A 17,030-nucleotide genomic window follows, 5' to 3' on the forward strand; every position below is an offset into this window, starting at 1 on the left:
CTACTTTATTCGACTGTCCACATTCGGTCTGGACGCTTCAATATACCAAGAAAGAATATTGTAAAAAACAAAATGAATTCCAAGGGAAACTGAAAAGCCAACAACCAAGCAATTTATTTAGGTAAATCCCTTCAAATTCTATGAAAGAAGAAAATGAAAACGAAAGCGAATTTTTTTTTCAATTACATAACCGCATATGTCCGACCCTCACGCGGCTTTATGGTGCGTGGTGTGTTTGTTTTCCGGATTGAGAAATCAAAGTTCGAAATCAAAATTATTGGCGGTATTTATTTCATAAATTAATATTGGAAATCAAAGTCAAACGTATAGACTCCACTCGAATTTAAAAATCATTAATGGGAGACTAATTCTTAAGTAGATGTATTTGCGAATTGGATTTTTTAGATTGGACATTAATCTATATTTAATTCACGATTTTGCGGACTATAAAATTTTAATCCAATTCAATTAAATCCACGGATTGGTAAAATTCAATTCAAATTCAATCTATATATTTACAGATCAGATGCGGATTTGACTCAATCCATATCTAATCCACTATTTTACGGATTGGTTTGCGGGATTTTTTTTTAATTCTATCTTATTCATGAACTAACTAAATAAAAAAATTAATATAAAAATAATTTTACTACCAATCAAATTCTAAATTAAATAAGATTTATATAAATTAATTATTTAAATAAAGATAGAAAATATATTTAAATTTTTAAAATATAACACACCAAAAAGAAAAAATCTTATTTGTTTATATCAGTACATGAAAAATAATTACTTAGAAAGCCATATTTATTTTTTATTTTATATTATTATCGGATAAGGTATAATATAGTGTTAATAATGTAACTATATTTTAACTTATTTATTTATTAGTAAGTACTAATACCATATTTACAAGTTTAATTTTTAATTAAATAAATATTTTTTACTTTTTTACGAATTTACAAAAGTAAATTCATATCCAATCCATCAATTGTAAAATTTTTAAATTTTTAATTCAATTCAATCTACTAATCAACAAATTTTTATAGATTAAATTATGAACACCCTATTTTTAAGGCCGGATGAGAATTAGTCTCCCATTATCTGGAGACCGAAGTTTACTTCCATCAAATTTTTAAATTTCTAAAATACCCTCCATTGAATTAAAAATATAAATTGCAAAATAAAATTAAAAAAACAGCAGCAGCAAATCCCTAACCGCTGCTGCCAAAATCGAGCTCCAGCCGACATTGCAGCCAAACCTCACTGTTACTGCTAAAACCAAGTCGTCGTTATTGATCCATTGGCTGTGGAGCAGTAGATGTTGCCGGTTTCGTCTTCGTCTGGGTCGTCTCCTTTTGGCTTCATCTCAGTTTTCTCCGTCTTGGTTTAATTTCCATTTCGTCTTTGATAGCCATGGTTCTGCTCTGATGATGATGATGATGTGGCAATGATGATTTGTTATCGCCTGTGTTGTTGTTGATGACGATGATTCCGATTTTGACATTTATTTTTGAATGATAATCATTTTTTATTCTGATTTTCATATTTTGTTGATGATAATGTTGATGATTTTTTATTCTGATTATGTTGATGATAATGATTCCGATTTTTTTTTTTTGGTTGATGATGATTTTTTATTCCGATTTTTTTATTATAATAATTCTGATTTTAATTTCTTTTGAAATGGATGATGATCATTATTAATTAATATAATAACAATAATGTAAATAATACTAATATTATTATTACCAATAATCATTAATAACAATAATTTTTGAATAAATAATTTCAATAATTAAATACAAAATAATAATTATGACAAAAATTAATTAAATATTTTTTATTAATTTATAACAATTTAATTTATTTCGATTTTAATTATAAGGTGAAGTAAACACATTAATAATAATCATATTTATTTATTTTCATTTCTAATCCCCATTCTAACCAATTTCAAATCTTATCCATTCTAATTTCAGTTCATTCCAATTAACATTTAATAAACACACCATTAGTTTATACGGGTTTGACTACATTACAAGCATCTTTTGACCATATTAAATGACTACATTACAAGCATCTTTTGACCATATTAAAATACAACGGAGAGTAGTTATCAAACATGATATTGTAATACTTTAATACTGTGAGGAGCGTTAATACCATCTAATGAGGGCCACTAAACATGTCCAAAAAGCATAATAAAATTAGAGACATGAATTAATAGGAATATAATAATATTTCTAAAAGATAACCACACATTAAAAAATAAAACCAATAACAAATTCTATAACCTGTAAATTTGACTATAGGCAGAGGAGAATCATAAACCATATAGATTGAAGACTTAAGTGGAGCATAATTTACAAACAAAGTGAAATATACAATAAGAACAAACAAAACTTCATCAGAGAGACTCTTTCCGGTGAAAAAAGAGAGAGACAATTAACTTGTTTTAAGCATTAAGATTTGTAACTTTATCACTTCATTAAAATTTGAGTAATTTATACTACAAAATTGCTACAAAATTTCTATTTTAAAGTTCAAGCTACACAATATGAGGTGCAAGTGTTATGCTTCAAATTGTTAAGATGATGCATGAAGGCTACTAACCAATGTCACAATTAAAACCATTGTCGAGACCAACTTCTAGCAGCACAATAACAATGAATGCAATCCTAAAATAAAATTCACTCGTATCACTAAATTTTGGAAGGGAAGGGGTGGCTTTGGCTTTGGCTTTATCCTGCTCCATATAACCTAGACATAAAAATTATTCTCTTAAATTCACTTTAAAAGATGCAACATTCTATCTTATTGTGTTTTGTACTCTTTTTGGGCTTAATCTTTAAGGAAAAGCAACTTAACCACTGTGTTCAAATCAACTAACAAAGGAGCAACACATGCTTAATTGCTCATGCTCATTCAAAAAAGAAACAAAGCCACCCCACTAGACACAAAAACCAACCATTCAATCTAATCGAACATACAGTCCACCTTTGTCCTTTTCGCATCAATTCTAACCCCATTTTTCATTCCCAGTCAATTGGTTCCCATTTTTGCACCCACATTCTAAAAATATGATACCCAATTAGATTCCTTCTTTCTCTTTTTTTAATTTTTTAATTTTTAATTTTTTTATTTCATCTCTCTCTTTATTATTTTAAATCTCTATTAAAGCCTGACAATTTTTTTCTAGGGAAGAGATATTTCTTTTATATTGACCGATATTTTTCTTAGATCTTTTTCTTCTCTTCTTTTAACTCCACACTCAGGGTTTTACCATTTTTCTTTTTTTCAAAAAAAAAATAATATATATATATATTTTTTACTACAATCCGTACATCGTTTCTATTGCTTCCTGCCAAAGGGTTATTTTGATTCTTCAATTTAGGGCTCGTTTGGTACCATAAACCTCGTTGCTTACACTAATTAGGGTTTCTTAGTTGAAAAACCTAATTTTAGGGTTTCATTTTTTTACTGGGTTTTTGAAAGAAACAAGGTAAATATTATTTTTGTTTTTACATTTCTCTGGCTTTTTAAATTTTTTTTTTTTATGGTCTAACTTATTTATTTATTGGGTTCTAGAATTGAGTTGGGATTACTATGAGAGCTTAGTTGTTCAGGGGAAGCTTTGAACTTATGTACCTTATGATGGGTTTTGAAGAATCAATTTAAAGGAAGCCGTATTCAAATTTGTCTTCTTAGGATAATTACGGAGCAAAGGAGATGATTGCTGAGAAACCCAGTTGGGTTAGGCATGAGGGAATGCAGATTTTTTCCATTGATGTACAGCCTGGTGCCCTCAGGTTTGCTACTGGTGGAGGTGACCACAAGGTATATTTCTTCTCCTTACCCCAATAAAATGCCAAAGGAGTAAATAATTCTGTACCTGGAATTGTACATGCTGTTCAAATTTCGTTCCCTTTTGTGTATCTTCTGAGCTATATATGTTATCATGTTTCTTGGCACATTTAGATGTCTGACATGAATTTTAACTCTGTAGCTATCTCTGATGATATCATCATGATTGCTCTCATTAACTTACGGGCCTTGTATAGATGCTGTGTGTTTATTGACTGTTGCTTTGTTGCTCCAAAAACTTTATCCATTAGCTGACTGCTATGTGGCTATTTGTGGCATTGGCATCTTGGTGTGGTATATATAATCTGTAATAATGGAGACGATATAAAAATTGTTTTTTCTCTTAGCTTTTATGTCTTGGTTCCAAATTTATATAAATTTGGTATAAAAGCACATCCAAATGGGCTTTCTGTTGAGATGATAGGATCAGTTTGTTGCTTATGTGTTTTTTAGAAAGGAAGCTAATGTTCTCGATCATGGTTATGGAAAATAGTTGTGGGGTCATGCTAATGGGAGAAAAATTCATGAAGAGTGGGTAATTGGGAACATTGCAATATGTCCGAGGGAGGGAGTGTTGTTAATGAACTTGTGGGAATATTCTACTTAAATTGTGTTTATTTGGTCCCTATAATTGTGTATATTTGGCTTTTCAATATTTAATTTTTGACATATGACTGACACTGCTTCTGATTTCTCTGCATTCCACATCTCTAGTTCTGGTTACACAATCTATTCAGTCCCTCTTATGATTTGGAAGTTATGGATTACATTCTTCCCTAATCCCTTTTTGGTTTGAACTTGTGAGTTTTTCTGATTATCAGTTTAATCTTATGAATAGTCAGAAACCAAGCTACGCCCTCAAGCATGCTTTTTGGAGGCATCTCTTGTATAATTTGTTTGGTCATATTGCTCACCTACTTGGATGTGCATATTGCATAAACTCTTTTGCAATTTATTCTAAATCATGATGGCTAATGAAAAAAAATGTCACAGGTTCGTATATGGAACATGAAATCTGTTGGCAAGAACTTTGAAAATGATGAATCAACCCAGAGGCTTCTTGCAACCCTTCGCGATCATTTTGGGTCAGTTAACTGTGTTAGGTGGGCTAAGCACGGTCGGTATATTGCATCAGGTTCTGATGATCAGGTTATTTTGATTCATGAGAAAAAGCCTGGTTCAGGAACAACAGAGTTTGGTAGTGGAGAGCCCCCAGATATAGAGAACTGGAAAGTCGCAATGACTTTAAGAGGACACACTGCCGATGTGGTAATTAAATTGCTTTATTATTTAAATGTTTTGACACCAAATGAAAGCAAAATTATCTTTTCTGAATTTTCTGAGTTTTATTTTTAATTGGGTGGGTTTTTCCATTGTTGGAATATCTTTATTATGTTTTCAGGTTACAAGTTTGTGCATCTACTGTATAGAGAAACAAAACAATTGCTTGTATACAAGTAGATGAAAACTCGACAAACTTAGCCGAATAGTTTGTTGGAATGTCTTACTTTCTGTGTTTAATTTCTGATATCCTCTCTGGTACTGTCTAACTGGGGAATTGTTCCATGCCTAAAGTAGGTGGATCTCAATTGGTCTCCAGATGACTCGATATTGGCTAGTGGAAGTCTGGACAACACAATCCACATCTGGAACATGAGCACTGGTATTTGTACTGCTGTTCTTAGAGGCCACTCTAGCCTGGTTAAAGGAGTCGCTTGGGATCCCATTGGCTCTTTCATAGCTAGTCAATCTGATGATAAGACTGTCATTATATGGCGAACAAGTGACTGGAGTCTTGCTCACAGAACAGATGGCCACTGGGCAAAATCAGTATGTTCCTAATTGGCGACTTATCTATTATTCTAAGTTTCAATTTCTTTTCTTTACTGAGACTGTGCCCTTTTCAGCTTGGTTCTACATTCTTCAGGCGGCTTGGATGGTCTCCCTGTGGCCATTTCATAACAACAACTCATGGTTTCCAGAAGCCTAGGCATTCTGCACCTGTTCTAGAGAGAGGTGAATGGGCGGCAACATTTGATTTCTTAGGACACAATGCCCCTATTATAGTGGTGAAGTTCAATCATTCAATGTTCAGAAGGAATTCCGCCAGTTCACAGGAAGTGAAAGCTGCCCCTGTTGGATGGACAAATGGGACTTCCAAGATTGGAGGGAAAGAATCGCAGCCGTATAACGTTATTGCAATTGGAAGTCAGGATCGTACTATAACTGTATGGACGACTGCTAGTCCCCGTCCTCTTTTTGTTGCCAAGCATTTTTTCACTCAAAGTGTTGTGGATTTATCCTGGTAAATACCTAATTCTCTGGAATGATATAACTATTTGGTAATTGACATGGGAATTCTATCTCAATTATGGCTCTAACCTTTTCCTACCAAATGATTTTTTATTTTATTTTATTTATTTTTATGTTCGGTTTCTTCTTCTCATACATTGTTCATTTTTTAAATTGGAAGCAGGAGTCCTGATGGTTATTCTCTTTTTGCCTGTTCCTTAGATGGGACAGTGGCTAATTTCCATTTTGAGGTGAAAGAGCTTGGCCACAGGCTAAGTGATGCTGAACTTGATGAGTTAAAGAGAAGTCGTTATGGCGATGTCAGAGGTCGACTGGCAAATCTTGCGGAGACTCCAGCTCAGTTATTGCTTGAAGCAGCATCGGCTAAGGAAACCACAACTAAAAAGGTGGTTTCTGATGTTCAGGCAATTCAGGCACCAGTAAAGTCTTCTGTCAATATAGGGGTCACAACAAAGACTTCTGAGCCTCAAACTGACAATGGAAAGAAGAGTGGGGGAATTGCCGGTGATGGATTAAATAAAGTGTCGACTTCTGGCCGGATTTCTAGTCCTGTTAAACAAAGAGAATACAGAAGACCTGATGGTAGAAAGAGGATTATTCCAGAAGCAGTGGGAGTACCAGTTCAGCAGGAAGGTGTTACTGGTGGTGCTCAATCTCAGTTGCATGACTTCCCTCCTGTGTCATCCGATCACAGAAAGGATAATAATGGGGTAGTTCCTGCTGATGGCGTTATGAAAGAAGTTTCTGTCAGGGGAACAGTGGGCAGAAGCTCTGATGCAAAGGAGCGTTCTGGAGTTACTGCCAGGGCTACTATTACTGAGAGCCTGGTTATTGAGAAGGTTCCAGCATCTGCAGCTGGGGATGGAAATGTTGGTGTAGAACAATCTGGGAATGTGAAGGCTTCTGGCTCAGTTGCTGCTACTACTACAACTCTTTCTATTAGAGTATTTGATAAGAAAGAAGGGGAAGATAATGTTCCAGTTTGCTTGGAAGCCCGTCCTAGAGAACATGCTGTAAATGACATTGTTGGAATGGGAAGTACATGTATGATGAAAGAAACAGAAATTGCCTGCACAAGAGGATCTCAAACTCTTTGGTCTGATAGGATAACAGGGAAAGTCACTGTTTTAGCTGGCAATATAAATTTCTGGGCTGTTGGCTGTGAAGATGGATGCCTACAAGTGAGTAAAGACATTTGATCCTTCACCTATCTCTTTTGAAATTTCTTTAATCGTTCTTTTAACGCAGTTGTTGCTATAATAGTAAAGTGCTTGTTTGATAATACAGATTGGGTCATAATCTTTGGCATTTCGCTTACGGCCCATCTATATATATGTTTTTATTTTGATTGCTGAATGACTATCATCTTGGCATATAAATGTTTTGTTACAAATAATTCTTATTCAAATTCATAGTGTCTTTGTTTATCCTTCAATCTTGATATCTTTTTGGATCTAGTACTATGATGAATCTGGTGCATTTATCGAATAAATAATAATGTCTGTCTTCTGAAGGATGGTTTCACCACATTTTAGAATCCTCAAGTTGGGTCCCTCATCATCACTAAGGCCTTGGCCTGGTGGCGGGCAAATTGAAGGCACCAGTTTGAGTACCCTCAAGGCAAAACTCATAATTAAGCTCCTCCCACTAATGTGGGTGAGGGTAGATATATATCTCCCCAAATATTAATGGGAGCAGATATATCTTTATAATATGGGTATAGAGGTATAGATTTCCAGGCTATGCCTGGTAGACCTTTGGGCTATATTGCAACTTTGTGTATTCAAATTCCCAATAGATGCTAGATTGTAATATCTGTAAATTCTAACCAATTCAGAAAGTGAAAAAAAAAATTGTTGGGTCCAGCATCCTGATGTTGGATGAAACAACTTGCTGGAGTTGTTACAGGAATTTGTCAAAAAATCAACAGCTCTAGAAATTGTAATTTACATCATAATTATGAAGGGGCAGACATCTTCCACCATCACCTTCCACAGTCATGTTCATGTCTTCATCTCTACAACAATCAAAATCACCCATCAACAATCAAAAGATTGGCCTTGCCCTAGTTTACTTTCCAACCTGCAAACCTCTTGTTCTTTCTTATGACTTTGCTGATGCTTGGCTGAAAAAAAAGTCGGACAGTTAGATTTGAGAACAGTGATGAATGTGGTTGATGAAAGCACTGATGCTTTGATGAGATAGTTACTGGCAATAATTCATTTAAATAGTTTCAATCAAAGTCACCTATCAACCATCGAAAGATTGGCCTTATCCTTGTTTACTTTCAACCTGCAAACTTCTTGTTCTTTTTCATGACTTTGCTGATACTTGGCCGGAGAAGACATAGGACAGTTAGATTGGAGGACAGTGATGAACACGGTTGATGGAAGCACTGATGCTTTGATGAGATACTTATAGGCAATAGTTCAGTTAAATAGTTTCAATCTAGATGGTGGTCTATGTTGGTGTCTTAGTTTGTTCGTGTAAAAACCCAGGTTTGTGTCCGAATAATCGCAAGGATGGCTATGATTTCATTGCACTTACATGGGTCAGTTCTGCTGGAGGAGATGGCAATAGGAATGATGTTCATCTAAATTGAGGATATATATCTTTAGTGAGTAATAAGATGTAAAACACGGTCGTTTTTGCTTAGAAAAAATCTGGAAATGTTTTATCCTCTCAAGTGTGTAGCGTGTTGTGTGGCCCTTTACAAAAGCTTAATAAATCAAGTCTTTCATCCGAGACAACATAGTTAGGCTGAAGAAATCAAACTTGTAAAGGTATTTTTTGGTCTGATTAGCAATTAATAGATTTCTCATGTGACTGACATGATAAGTATTTGAAGTTGACCTCTTTTCCAACAAATTGGACACCCTAGAGTAGCCAATGTTTGGTAATATCGGAGTGACCCTTTTTTTGTGTTTTTGTGTGTGTGTGTGTGTGTGTTGGGGTGTTTTTGGGGGGGCGGGGGGGTAAGGCCGTAGTGCCCAAACTGGGTTGGTATGGTTATGCATGCGTACTTGATGTTTAAGTTCTTGAATTTATTGTTAAAGATGTTGGATGATTATAATAAACATAATTTGTTTTGGGTCTTTCATAAGTGATTCTTGGTACTGGGCCTATGAGCCGATGTCTTGATTTAGGTTACCCCTTAAAAAGTCTAATTAACATATTGCCTGTCTCTGTTTTTCGTCCCTTTTGTGTGCTTTTTTGACGAATGTGCTTGTGTATATTATATGCGAGACAAAACTAAGCTAAAGATTTGATTAGTAAATTAGAAGGGATTGGAAAATTGCATCATAACCATTCTCTTCATGTTTGAGAAGGTTTATACAAAGTGCGGGAGACGAGCCATGCCAACCATGATGATGGGATCTGCTGCAACATTTATTGACTGTGATGAGAGTTGGAAATTGTTACTTGTCACAAGGAAGGGATCATTACATGTATGGGATCTCTTCAACAGGAAGTGTCTGCTTCATGACTCATTGGGGGCTCTGATTACTACTGACCCGAATTCAGCTTCTAAAGGTACAGGTACTTTGTAAATTTGAACCTGTGTCAGGGGTAGATAAGATATGTTGTATCTTGTTTTTGGCTGACAGCACATCATGACTATCTCCTGAAAATGGTGTTTTTTGTATGGTTTGTTTCATCATCCATTCAGGCACAATCAAAGTCATATCTGCCAAGCTATCAAAAGCAGGTTCTCCTCTTGTTGTTCTGGCTACACGTCATGCATTCCTTTTTGACACGAATCTCATGTGTTGGCTGAGGGTTGCGGATGACTGCTTTCCTGCATCAAATTTTGTTAGCTCCTGGAATTTTGGTTCGATTCAGAGTGGCGAGCTGGCTACGTTGCAGGTGGATGTTAGGAAATACTTGGCGAGAAAGCCAGGCTGGAGCAGGTTCCTATTGTATTTTGACATTTTCCTTTTGACAATTTTCGGTCTCAGATTTTGTGATTAATATGATGATGTTATTTTGGTTTGGGCGACCTATTAAGATATTCTGTACTTAATGTATTAAGTTATTATGGGTTAAAGATCGTGCTTCTAGAATGACCTGTGATCATTTACTGTTACAGGGTAACTGATGATGGAGTGCAGACACGTGCTCATTTGGAAGCTCAGTTGGCATCTTCGTTGGCTTTGAAATCTCCAAATGAATATCGCCAGTGCCTCCTTTCCTACATTCGCTTCTTAGCAAGGTTTCCATTCATGCTTTGTCTTTTTTCTTCTTTTGGTCTCATTTAAGAGTAGCAGTATTTGCTGTCATGATGCATGCATATGTACAATAATTTTCCATGATGATGAAAATCCATTTAAATTACCATAATATTCTTTTCCCCCCTTGTTTTATGTTGTAGTACTTTGTATTTAGCAGTGCAATGTGGTGTTTACATTCTTTCGATTGCAGAGAAGCAGACGAGTCTCGTTTACGAGAAGTCTGTGAAAGTTTTCTTGGACCTCCAACTGGGATGGCTGAAGCCGCATCCTCAAATGCAAAGAACATAGCTTGGGAACCCTGTGTACTCGTAAGACTTTCTATACATGTTTTTTTCAAATGCTTTAATTTATCCAATGGATATTGGAATTCATGTTTTCCTAACTTATTCTGCTACACACACACACACACAGAGCTTCTCAGGTGTTGACGCTAAAATGCAGATATCGTACAAATGCAGCTAAAAGACAAGAAAAATACATATTTCAATGCGTTGTTTTTATTGTCTTTTAGTGTCTAGGACTCCCTTTTTTTGTCTTTTAGTTGCATCCACACGCAATCCGCATTTTAGCATCCACCCCTGAGAAGCTTACTCTTTGTGCGTGTGTGTATACACATATAGAAATCTTACACAATGCAAAGTGATTCTTCTGGTGATTTTTGTTCTGTGTTTATTATAATTATTAAACCATTTAGTAGAGATGTGTAAACATACATACACATGCACATATGGTGAAGAAAAACCTTTAGTTTTGGGCGGATATCTGCAAAACAGTCACTCTCTAATTGTATGGTCATTGAATCAGTGGCTGCTTTTCGTTTCAAATAGCAAGTGGTGAATTCTTCCATGTATTTGAAATAGACTGGCTTTACTACTAACATTTGTTGTCTCATTGAAAGCAACTTAATCTGTATTGCACTCTGTCCTGGGCGTCCTCGCCTGCATTCAATCGCAGATTATTTTTTGGCCACCATCCTAGCAAAATTGATAACGTTGTTTCCGAATTCTGTTTCAACTTTTAATTTTATGTCCTAGTTTGACAAATTGATCACCTTGTATCCAAGTTCTGTGTCAACTTTTAATTTTCTGTCCTATTTGTTATGCTTGTCAAAGCATATGCATGGTACATAAAGCCCTTAGGTTCTTTGACATTATGCTGTTTACTTGGCCATAAATGTCTTGGGATGCTAAAATCTCCTTCCTCATCTCTGCAGGGAATGAGAAAGCACAAACTTTTAAGAGAGGATATTCTTCCAGCAATGGCATCAAATAGGAAAGTCCAGCGGTTGCTCAATGAGTTTATGGATATCTTGTCTGAATATGAGAGTACTGAAACTATTTTAGACCAAAAAGATCCTGCACCGCCTGCTATATCTGCTCCACCAGCAACTGATCAGATGGACACTGACCCACCAGCAGCCGATAAGATGGACACAGACCCACCAAAAACTGATCAGATGGACACTGGTCCACTAGCAACTGATCAAATGGATGTTACCGCACTAGCGTCTGATAGAATAGACTCTGCCCCATCACAAACTGATCAACTGGACTCTGCCCCATCACAAACTGATCAATTGGACTGTGCCCCATCGGCAACTGATCAAATGGGTTCCACTACTTCTGCTGCAGATCACAGCAATTCTGCCTCCTTAGAAACAGATCAAGCAAATTCTGTCTCATCAGATACGGATCAAGTACATATGTTTCAATTACCATCGGTGACAGATCAAGTTAATGTGACCCCAGCTGTAAGAGATTTTGGCTCTTGAAGTCTTGGATAGCTGCAGCATGATTAGCTGAGGTTATGTCCAATGTTGGAGCCTGTCTATGCAGTATTGCTAAAGAGTGCAGTGGCTTCGGTTCAAAAGATACATGCTGTTAAGAAGCTGATCCAGTCAAACGGTTTTCTTGTATCTCTTAAGCTCTTTGAAGCTGTACCATCCGATGTAACAAAGGACCTCACATTCGAGTTACTAACAGATTTTGATTATTTTCCTTTTATAGGTTTCCGTAATCAGTTTAACGGGCATTATTTTGTGTAAAATTTTAAGAATAATGTGAATGAGATGGTGGATAAAAGTTACGTTCTCGCAATTCAGTTGTAAGTTTGTTATCTAAGTCGGCTGTCATTTGCTTTTTCTATAATTGTGTATCATGCATAATTTTTGAAGATGCTTGCCTCATTCACAACGCAGATTATTAGTTTGGATTTTGGAAACACACTTGATGACTAATGTTTGCTGATACAAGTGAAGAATTAAAACATAAAAATATTGAACACCAGAAATTTTACCGAAAACAGATTTGTTGCTCCTGTTTGCTCTATTGCAGCGTACAATCTTCTCATTAATTATTGTTACTCATCATTCTGTAAGGACCTGATATAAGGGCAAGATAAACAGGTTTCCAGCGGCACGTTAGTCCGTAAAGAAAAAAAAAAGGATAAAAATCTTGCCACCTCATACTTTTTAATTGTTTACAAATCACATTACAAATTACTCAATGCCTTTAAGAGTTTGTCCAAGTGATTTCCAAATATTTATTTCGATGACCTCTCAATCTTGAAGCTTTGAGAGAGTACAAGACTTAAAAATTGATTTAAACACCCATTAGGATAAAAAAAAGAAAAAAAAAGAAAAAAAAAGTGGGGAATACTTCCACCCTACTATTTTTTAAAATCCGCCCCACTTCTAGAAAAAATTACAACGAGTTTGCAATATTTTTAAAAATAAAAATTAATAAAATTTCATATAGTTAATCAATTAAATCCTTTTATTGATTTTTTTCTTAGGTTTCTTTGATCATCTTTGATCATAAATTTATAAGTTTTATTTCACTATTTTATTATTATGATATAAAATGACCAAATTGCTCCAATAAACATAAGTTATTGTATCTAATAATTTAGGCATTTAATTATGTCACTTATAATCTAATATTTTTAAATGAAATCTAATTATTATTCTCACTACCTTACGTGCAAATGACATAAATTTGACACATCAATAATTTATATGAGTATTGTGTCATAAAGACAATTCGTCAGTTTAATTAAAGCTTAATAATCATACTAATAAAGTAGTGTTAGAAACAATGAATTTGGTATAAATTAGAAAAATTTTGAAGTTAAAGTAAATTGTTGGTAGATTTACCTTATAAGGGTAAAATAATCAATTGAAACTTATACTAAAGCAATCTTTATAATCAAATATAATAAAACAATCTAAGCTACGAAAATGTAAATTAAGATAGATTTAATCAATTAGTTCTCCAAAGTTCTTTTTTATTTGAAAATATTTCAAAAATAAAATGCAATTTTTATAATTATTTTTTGAAAATGGGGTGGGTTTATAAAAATTATCGGGGGTTAAAATATCATCGCTGAAAAAAAGGGTATTATTCCACGCAACAACACTTACTATTGAGTAGGATCCAATAAGACATTTGACCTACAAACATATTCATGTTTATTAGGACATTTGTCTTGTGAGGATCAGTCAACATGAAAAAGTTCTAAGAGCTCAAGTTTTGATATACAAGTAGATATTATCTATTTTGAGATTTAGAATAGGACTTTGTCATGATTCGAGCTTTCTTGAGTTTTTGAATATCATGTGCCATGTGCATTTTATTGATAGTGTATGAATAAGATTTAATTCTTAATTTTTTTTTTTAAGGAGGAGTTTAGAACATGAAAGAATTCTAATCCTTGAATTTGAACATACATAGGGCCAGTTTTGGATTACGGAGGCTGATGAAATAAACTGTTGATTAAAAAGATAGTTTGGTATTTTGTAAACTATGTTGTTGTGGTTGCCGTGAATTTGAAAAACAGAGCATATGTGTTTGATAAATTTTATTATGAAAGTGTTGTTTTATTATATAATGACCAAAATATATATAAGTTTTAATTAATTTTTATTTTTAGAGTATGTTTAATAAATTGTTTTGACATGTCTTTTTTTTTCCTTAAATATGTAATATAGATTAAACTTTAAAAGTCATAGTTATAAAATTAGAATATGAACTTATTGAATCAAAATTAGAGAGAACGTATGTGATTATGGTGGTAATATGAAATCTGATAATTTATATATGAGAGTTTGTGGATAAATGAGATACAATTGTCTTTTTTATTAAAATATAGGGTTATAATAAGAATTTTAAAAAGATATGATAACTTATTCAATAAGCTGCGGGCGGCGATATTTCCCCCCACCTTTTGTATAAAACCACCCCACTTAATAGATTTTTTGTAATTACAATATTATCCTTAGGTGAAATGACTAAAATAGATAAATAAATAATTAATTATTAGTTAAATTATTATCTATTACAGTTTATAGGTTAAACTTATTATACCGTATAAAGGCAGGAGTTTTTATGTTCTTAAAGTCTTTCCTAACAGTTCAAATAAAAAAAAGAAGTCAATATTACAATGATGGATGAAGAAAAAGTACAAACGGAAGAATCTGGAAAAGAAAAAGTATTTAATATTGCATTGATGGAGAAAGAAGATATGCCAAAGGAATAATTCCAAACGGAAATACTAGGTTTAAGTTTTGTTTTTTAAAAAGTAAATTTTAATTAAAAAGTTGTTTGTTTATGCGGATTAATTTATGGTTTGTCTAGTTTCATGTGATTTTTATGGTTTCGTTTAATAATTTTCTGTTGGGAATTAATTTTCCTTTTAGCTAACTAAGTCAAATCTTTCTAGAGCATATATGTTAACCTATTTTGAATATTTGGCTACTGACGTTTTCGTAAGTATGGTTTTCTTTCTTTGATATGTTAAATTTATTTAAATTTTGTCATTTAATTTATATATAATATTTTAAAATTTATGAAATGAAGGCTTTGATAACATGTTGGCCTATGACTGTCAACAATTATTTTTTTAAGTTAAAACAAACAAAAATCTAGAAAAGAAAATATTATAAATATAAAATAGACAGGGGTATTTTTGGTATTTAAGGGGTGGGTTTACAAAATCAATTCATTTTAATTATTTTTAATGGGGTGGTTTTACATAAAACAAGGGGGCAAATATCATTGCCCGTAAGTTGCTTATGAAAAGTAATATCCTATCTACTTTTAAAAGCTAGTAACAAAATAGAGAAAATTATGAAATAAGCATTTTTTATAAAATTTACAAAACATTATTTTTATCAAAAAATTATGAAATAACCAACTTATAGAATTTCAATTGCACTCCCAAATTGGCCTATACTTCACTTGAATTAGCTTTGGGTTTCATCCCACAAGTGCATATATATTAGTTAGGGTTAATTTTATTCAAATCACCCATTTACTAAGGGTTATAATCATTTTTAAATATAAACTAAGTTATATTATCTACTAAACTTTATTTCCAAATATATTTACAAAATAAAAGAGCAAAATTATCATATCCCATTTTTTAGCATTACCTGCTCCGATCCTTCCCATATAAAAAACCAAATGGAATAACTTGTGCTAGTGAAGGAATCATGCCGATTACCTCTGCCGTGCGAGAACAGCTTGGTGCCCAATTTGCAAAGTCATTGAAGCTAAAGAATTTGGACAAGCAAAGCGGAAAAAAAAAAAGGAAAAAAAAGGGGAAGAAATAATAAATGGGGCAAACTAAAGTCCCTTACCGTAAGTTTGTAATGATATGACTTGTGTGGGTAAAGATAATGAATAGACCTTTCCAATATTATAAGATACGCCTGTTCTTAAAGGTTGGTTTAGTGGTCACGTGCAAGGGGATTTTTCGTAACGTAGAAAGAAGCTAACGGGAGAGATATGGCCATTAATTTTGCGCATGAGTTTTCTTATTCTTCTTGTCGTCAACAAAATCCTAAAAGCAAAAGCAAAACATACAAGTCATCTTCGCCGATTTTATACATTTTTACTTTCACGACACACAACAAAAGTTTGCTTATATCGATTATAATTAGTAAGTTTTCACAACTTTTATCTATGGAATTAAGCTCAATACGCAAATTAGTAAGTTTGACCAACTGAGGGGATATACTCTACAAGTATATATTATTTATTCATCATGAGTGTCCCAAGAATTTGACTTTTTCAATGGATCTCTCTTTATATGACCGTTCCTCCGCGCAATCTCTAAACTTAAACCAAAAGTTGATTTACCAATTATCCTCAAAATTGTAATTTGTCATATTCGATAAAAAAAAAAAAAATTTATACACACAATAGACTTAGACAGTTCACCTATATATTTTCAAAGTGATTGACTAATTAGAAACTAACACTTGTTCAAGGTATTGTTCTAGTTCTCTCCTTAGTCGCCATTCGCCAAACAAAAGTTTATTTCATTCCATTCAAGTTGAACTGTTCTTAATTATTCACTTTTGCCCCAAGCGATTGACAAAACGAGATTTGCTCATGTGTTTTAATTTGTTATATGAAAAATTTACGTCTATTCGTGCTTCGTGTCTTATTTCCGTTTTTACTATCTTTAAATTATTTTGTATATAATTAATTAATTAATTGTGCTTATGCCACTCCGCTTGTTGGTCCATTGTACTTCCATGCCTATAGTTTAAGTCTAACATAGACTTTGTTTTGTATTAGGATTGGGTAACTGTAACTTAAAAGTTAAAATACG

The 17,030-nt window shown here is 33.5% G+C and overlaps 1 protein-coding gene across 4 annotated transcripts; it reads left to right on the forward strand.

Moving 5' to 3' along the window:
- The first annotated feature begins 3,000 nt into the window (after nt 1–3,000).
- Nucleotides 3,001–12,532, forward strand: LOC102617233 (protein HIRA). Of its 4 annotated transcripts, none has more exons than XM_052432137.1 (11): nt 3,001–3,505; nt 3,712–3,840; nt 4,861–5,136; nt 5,446–5,697; nt 5,775–6,172; nt 6,344–7,361; nt 9,510–9,720; nt 9,851–10,091; nt 10,271–10,393; nt 10,603–10,720; nt 11,626–12,532. In XM_052432137.1, exons 2-11 carry the CDS (start codon nt 3,733–3,735, stop codon nt 12,181–12,183), a joined length of 3,303 nt encoding a protein of 1,100 aa, XP_052288097.1. In that variant the 5' UTR covers nt 3,001–3,505; nt 3,712–3,732; the 3' UTR covers nt 12,184–12,532. The 4 variants fall into 4 exon arrangements, with proteins under 4 accessions (XP_052288097.1, XP_006487971.1, XP_006487972.1 ...); XM_006487908.4 differs by having other exon boundaries at nt 3,002–3,505; nt 3,592–3,840; XM_006487909.4 differs by having other exon boundaries at nt 3,009–3,505; nt 3,592–3,840; nt 9,510–9,714.
- The last annotated feature ends 4,498 nt before the right edge of the window (nt 12,533–17,030 follow it).

The sequence above is a fragment of the Citrus sinensis genome, chromosome 8 (genome assembly GCF_022201045.2).
Source record: "Citrus sinensis cultivar Valencia sweet orange chromosome 8, DVS_A1.0, whole genome shotgun sequence".
NCBI classification, from domain to species: Eukaryota; Viridiplantae; Streptophyta; class Magnoliopsida; order Sapindales; family Rutaceae; genus Citrus; species Citrus sinensis.